At 47.0% G+C, this 6,542-nt stretch overlaps 1 protein-coding gene across 1 annotated transcript in view; it reads left to right on the top strand.

Moving 5' to 3' along the window:
- HDHD5 (haloacid dehalogenase like hydrolase domain containing 5) overlaps positions 1–6,542 on the top strand; it is a 21,330-nt gene that overhangs the window by 3,773 nt on the left and 11,015 nt on the right. Inside the window, 1 exon segment of the mRNA XM_007469523.1 lies at positions 5,359–5,531. Within this exon segment, the coding sequence (XP_007469585.1) occupies positions 5,359–5,531 (173 nt within the window).

Raw genomic sequence — 6,542 nt, 5'->3', positions numbered from 1 at the left:
CCCCCCCCGCCCCACCGCATATCCTTTATTCCCTTCTTGTGTGGAAAAGGAACCCCTGATTTTTAGCCAGGCATAAAGCTACATTTCCCAGCTTCTTTCCTGCTAGATGTGGCCATGTGCTTAAGTTTTGGCCCATGAGGTGTAAGCAGAACGGGTATATAAGACTTCTTGGAATTGTACCTGTAGGGAGATGGCACTCCCTTTTCTGTCTCTTCTTTCCTGATGGCTGGAATGTGAACATGATGGCTGGATCTTGAGCACCTATCTTGGACCATGAAGTGGAAGCTGTGCAGCAAAGATGGCAAAGGAGAAAAATCGGAGCCCGGGTGCCTAATAAGTTTGTGGAGCCGCAATACCAAGCTTGTACTCTTCTCTCCCAACCTTGTTCACATGAGAGAAACAAATCTGTTTCTTATTTAAGCCACTGGTCTTTGGAGGTTTCTGTTAACGGCAGCCAAACCTAATCCTAACTAATACAAAGTATGTGCATGGGTGTGAGCAGGCTTATACTCACGTGTGTACATGCAAACACGTATAAGCAAGTTTATGGGGAAAGTAGCAGTGTGGATAGTCATCCACTTGCCTGTTAATTTTTTTGGGGGGGGTAGGAGTTTATTTATTTATTTTTGCTGTGTTGGGTCTTCGTTTCTGTGCGAGGGCTTTCTCTAGTTGTGGCGAGCAGGGGCCACTCTTCATCGCGGTGCGCGGGCCTCTCACTGTTGCGGCCTCTCTTGTTGCGGAGCACAGGCTCCAGACGCGCAGGCTCAGTAGTTGTGGCTCACGGGCCTAGTTGCTCCGCGGCATATGGGATCCTCCCAGCCCAGGGCTCGAACCCGTGTCCCCTGCGTTGGCAGGCAGATTCTCAACCACTGCGCCACCAGGGAAGCCCGCCTGTTAATATTAATTGTACATCTGTCATGTGCACCTCACCCTGACAGGCCTTATGAGAGAGACAAAGATGAACAGAGAGGGGCCCTGCCCCCAGGGATTTTTGTTGTCGTCGTTGTTGTTGTCAGAGGATTGGTTCTTAACCTCTTCTTCCTCAAGAACCCTAGAGGATCTAAGGAAAGCTTATCGATATTTGAACACACATGCACGCAGAGTTTGGATTACAGTGATCAGGTTGGAACCTCCCAGAATGCACCTTCTGTTCTGTCATCATTCCTGAAAAACACCAGCCCGTTTCTGATCCCTGCCAGAGATGGAGCTGAGTTCCCAGCCAAGGAAGACTGAAAGCAGGGCAGACCCAGACAGGGACAAACCTGACCCAAACTGAGAACCCGGGGGATGAAAGAGCAGGGATTACGATACAATTTTGATCGTCACCAAACTTGATGACTTAAAGCAACACACATTTATTGTCTCCTAGTTTCTGAGGGTTAGGACTTCAGGAGTGACATAGCTGAATAGCTCCATCTTGGGGTCGTTCATGAGGTTTGGGTCAATATGTCTGCCACGGCTGAAGGGTCTGCCTCCAAGATGGTTCTCTCACTCAATTGTGGGCAGGAGACTTCGGGTCCTCATCTGTGGGCCTCTCCAGAGTTGCTAGAGTGTCTTTATGACATGGCATTTGACTTCCTTAGAATGAGTGATCCAAACAAAGGCAATGTGGAAGCCACAATATCTTTTATGACCTAGCCTTGGAAATCACATACCATCACGTCTGCCCCATTTTACTTATTCAAAGTGAGTCATTAAGTGCAGCCTGCACTCAACGGGAGAGGAATTAGATTCCACCTCTTGAGAAAAGTATTGTCAAATAAACCGTGGACATATTTAAAAACCACCTGTACCAAGAGATGCTCTAAGTACTGAGGTAGTTTCTGGGTAGTTCGATAGCAGGAAGAAAGCTATGTGCCCTGGCAGGGTTTATGTGTTGGGCTATTGTAGGTTTGAGTAATGTGAGTCAGTCTTCCAGATCCTGCTCAAGTGTGGGTAAGCTGACATTATTAAGATCTTGGTATGATTTCAATCTTCTGAAATTTGTTAAGATTTGTTTTATGGCCTAACATATGATCTATCCTGGAGAATGTTCCATTGGCACATGAGAAGAATGTGTATTCTGCTTCTGTTGGATGGAATGTTCTGCAGATATCAGACCATTTGGTCTGTCGTGTCACTTAAGTCCAATGTTTCCTTACTGATTTTCTGTCCTGGTAGGCTATCAATTGATGTAACAGGGGTATTCAAGTCCCTTTCTATAATTGTACTGATCTCTATTTCTTAAGAAATATCTTTTGTAACAAGTGTTAACAAATTTAAGAAGACTGAAATCATATCAAGCATATTTTATGACCACAAGTGTATGAAACTAGAAATCAATTACACGAAGAAAACTGGGAAATTCACAAATATGTGGAGAATAAAAAACATGTTACTGAATAACCAATGGGTTATTAATTAACCCATTAATATTAAAAGAAAAATTTTTAAATGCCTGGAGACAAATGAGAATACAACATACCAAAACTTATATAATGCAGCAAAAGCAGTTCTAAGATGGAAGTTCATAGCAATAAATGTCTAGCTTAAAAAACAAGAAAAATTTCAAATAAACAACCAAACTTTTTTTTTTTTTTTTTTTTTTTTTTTTTGCGGTACGCGGGCCTCTCACTGTTGTGGCCTCTCCTGTTGCGGAACACAGGCTCTGGTCGCGCAGGCTCAGCGGCCGTGGCTCACGGGCCCAGCCGCTCCGCGGCATGTGGGATCTTCCCGGACCGGGGCACGAACTCGTGTCCCGTGCATCGGCAGGCGGGCTCTCAACCACTGCGCCACCAGGGAACCCCTAAACAACCAAACTTTATACCTCAAGGAACTAGAAAAAGAAGAACAAACAAAGACCAAAGTTAGCAGAAGGAAGGATATAACAAAGGTCAGAGCAGAAATAAATGAAACAGAGACTAAAAAGACAATAGAAAATATCAATAAAACCAAAAGCTGATTCTTGAAAAGATAAACAGAATTGACAAACCTTTAGCTAGACTCACCAAGGAAAAAAAGAGAGAGGACTCAAATAAATGTCAGAAATGAAAGAGGAGATGTTGCAACGGTTACTACACAAATATAAAGGATTATAACAGACTACTATGAACAGTTATATGCCATGAAATTGGGCAACCTACAAGAAATGGATAAATTCCATGAAACATACAACCTTTAAAGGCTGAATCATGACGAAATAGAAAATATGAACAGACTGATAACTAGTAAGGAGACTGAATGAGTAATAAAAAAAAAAACCTTCCAACAGGGACTTCCCTGGTGGTCCAGTGGTTAAGACTCCATGCTTCCATTGCAGGGGGCACAGGTTCAATTCCTGGTCAGGGAACTAAGATCCCACATGCCACATGATGTGGCCAAAACAAACAAACAAACCCTCCAACAAACAAAAGTCCAGGACCAGATGGTGAATTTTACCAAATATTCATATAATTAATACCAATCCTTCTCAAACTTCCAAAAAAAATAGAAGAGGAGGGAACACTTCCAAACTCATTTTTCAAGACCAGCATTACCCTGATACCCAAACCAGACATGGACACCACAAGAAAAGAAAATTATAGGCCAATATCCCTAAAGAATGTAGAGGCAAAAATACTGAACAACAACATATTAGCAAACCAAATTCAACAGTACATTAAAAGGATCATACACCATGATCAAGTGGGATTTATCCCAGGGATGCAAGGACAGCTTGTCATCCACAAATCAATCAATGTGATACACCACATTAACAAAATGAAGAATAAAAATCATATGGTCATCTGAATCGATGCAGAAAAAGTTTTTGAAAAAATTCAACATTCATTTATGATAAAAACTCTCAACAAAGTGGGCATAATAAAGGCCATATATGACAAACCTACAGCTAACATCATACTCAATGGTGAAAAGCTGAAAGCATTTCCTCCAAGATCAGGGACAAGACAAGGATGTCCACTCTCGCCACTATTATTCAGCATAGCACTGGAGGTCCTAGTCAGAGCAATCAGACCAGAAAAAGAAATAAAAGGCACTCAAATAAGGAAGAAGTAAAAGTCCCATTGTCTGCAGATGATAGGATACTATACATAGAACTCTAAAGACTTCACACACACACACCCTGTTAGAACTACTAAATTAATTCAGTAAAGTTGCAAGATACAAAATCAATGTACAGAAATCTATTGCATTTCTATATACTAATAAAAGAATAACAGAAAGAGAAATTAAGAAAACAATCCCATTTACCACTGCATCAAAAGGAATAAAATAGGGACTTCCCTGTTGCTGCAGTGGTTAAGAATCCTCCTGCCAATGCAGGGGACACGGGTTCGAGCCCTGGTCCGGGAAGATCCCACATGCCTTGGAGCAACTAAGCCCGTGCGTCACAACTACTGAGCCTGTGCGCCACAACTACTGAAGTCTGTGTGCCCTAGAGCCCACGTACTGAAACTACTGAAGCCTGTGCACTCTAGGGCCCACATGCCACAACCACTGAGCCTGCATGCTGCAACTACTGAAGCCTGCGTGCCTAGAGCCTGTGCTCTGCAACAAGAGAAGCCACTGCAATGAGAAGCCCGCGCACCGCACGAAGAGTAGCCCCTGTTCGCTGCAACTAGAGAAAGCCCGCACAGAGCAACAAAGACCCAACGCAGCCAAAAATAAATAAAATGTTTTTAAAAAAAGAATAAAATACCTAGGAATAAATTATACCAAGGAAGTGAAAAACCTGTACACTAAAAAACTATAAGACATTGATAAAAGAAATTGAATACACAAATAAATGGAAAGATATTCCATGCTCATGGATTGGAAGAATTAATATTGTTAAAATGTCCATACTACCTAAAGCAATCTACAGGGGCTTCCCTGGTGGCACAGTGGTTAAGAATCTGCCTGCCAATGCATGGGGCACAGGTTTGAGCCCTGGTCCGGGAAGATCCCACATGCCGTGGAGCAACTAAGCCCATGCGCCACAGCTACTGAGCCTGTGCTCTAGAGCCCATGAGCCACAACTACTGATCCCACGTGCTGCAACTACTGAAGCTCACGCGCCTAGAGCCTGTAGGCCACAACTACTGAGACTGCGTGCCACAACTACTGAAGCCCACGTGCCTAGAGTCCGTGCTCCGCACCAAGAGAAGCCACGGCAATGAGAAGCCCGCGCACCGCAACGAAGTGTAGCCCCCGCTCACAGCAACTATAGAAAGCCCACGTACAGCAACGAAGAACCAATGCAGCCAAAAATAAATAAATTAAAAAAAAAAAAGAAGTACAAACTTTCAGTTATCGGATAAAACCCAGAGACGGAGGCGGAACTACAGCTCCCCAGATGCCCCCCGCCCCGCCCCCGCCCCGCCCCCGCCCCCGCCCCAGCGAGTTCCAGGCTGCGGGAGGCTGAGCGGCTGCCAAGAACGCCCCCTTCTGGTGATGCTTTCAAAGCGCAGCATGACAGCAAGGCAGGCGGCCGGAGACCTGTGTTTTCCGAAACCTGGGTAGAGCGCGCGCCGGGGGGGTCGGGGGGCCGCCGTTTCGCGAGCGGCTCGCAGGTGAGGGCGGAGGGTGCGGGGCGGCGGCGGGAGGCCGTGAGGCCTCGCGGGCCGGGCTTGGAGCGGGGTGTCCGGCCTCCGGACGTCACTCCCGTCTGCCCGCGTCTGGTGACATCACGTGTCCTGTGGCCCCGCCGCGCGAGTCCCTGGCTTCCCGGGGCTCCTTCCACAGAGCCCGGGGGCGAGGCGTGACCCCGTCGCTCGCGGGGGCGACAGGGGGGCGGGGATTCGGGCCCCCGTGACTCGCTTGCCGGGATGTGATCCAGGAGGACTCTGCGGCCCCCGCCCCGCGGGTCCTGACTTTCCGGACTTTCCCGGTGGAGAGAGTAGGAGGAGGGAAGAAAGGATGCGGCACCGGCTAAGGGATCAGTCCTGCCCGGGCCGCTTACTGCCTGTTTGACTCAAGGCAAATTGCCGCTGCCCCTCGGTGTCCGCAGGGGACCCCTAAATCCTCGGGTGCTCGAGTCCCACAGCCGACCCTGCATCCGCGGACTCGGCATCCGCGGACCCGGCACCCGCAACCCCCCCCCCCCCCCACCATGGTGTGTGAGGTTTGCGATCAGCAGTTGGTTGAATCCACACGTGAGGAACCCGGGGTTACCGAGGGCCGACTGTATCTTTATTGAAAAATATCCGCCTGTGAGTGGATCGGCACAGTTTAAACCTGTGTTGTTCTAGGGTCAACAGTACTTAGCTTTCTAAGCCTGGCTTTCCTCGTGTGTGTACCAGGGTTAGTGCTTACCTTGCAGTGTTTTTGCTAGAGGGTACCTGGGGTACTTTGTGTGATGTAGGTGCAGTGCTTTGCACAGTCACCGCATGTAGTAAATTCTCGCAAACATGGAGCTGGTTGGAGTGGACGGTGTCCTGGGCGGTAATTGTGACGCTGCTGTTGGAAGCACACCAGCCAGTTCTAGATAAGAAGCAAAAACACAAAGGAACATCTTAGTGGTCCCTTCATTTAAAACTAATCTGAAGACCACACTGCTTTTTTTTTTTTTTTTTTGGGGTAGG

This window comes from Lipotes vexillifer, unplaced genomic scaffold (genome assembly GCF_000442215.2).
Source record: "Lipotes vexillifer unplaced genomic scaffold, Lipotes_vexillifer_v1.1 scaffold395, whole genome shotgun sequence".
NCBI lineage: Eukaryota > Metazoa > Chordata > Mammalia > Artiodactyla > Lipotidae > Lipotes > Lipotes vexillifer.
The sequence above is the reverse complement of the archived record's forward strand: the minus strand, read 5'-3'. Positions and strand labels throughout refer to the sequence as shown.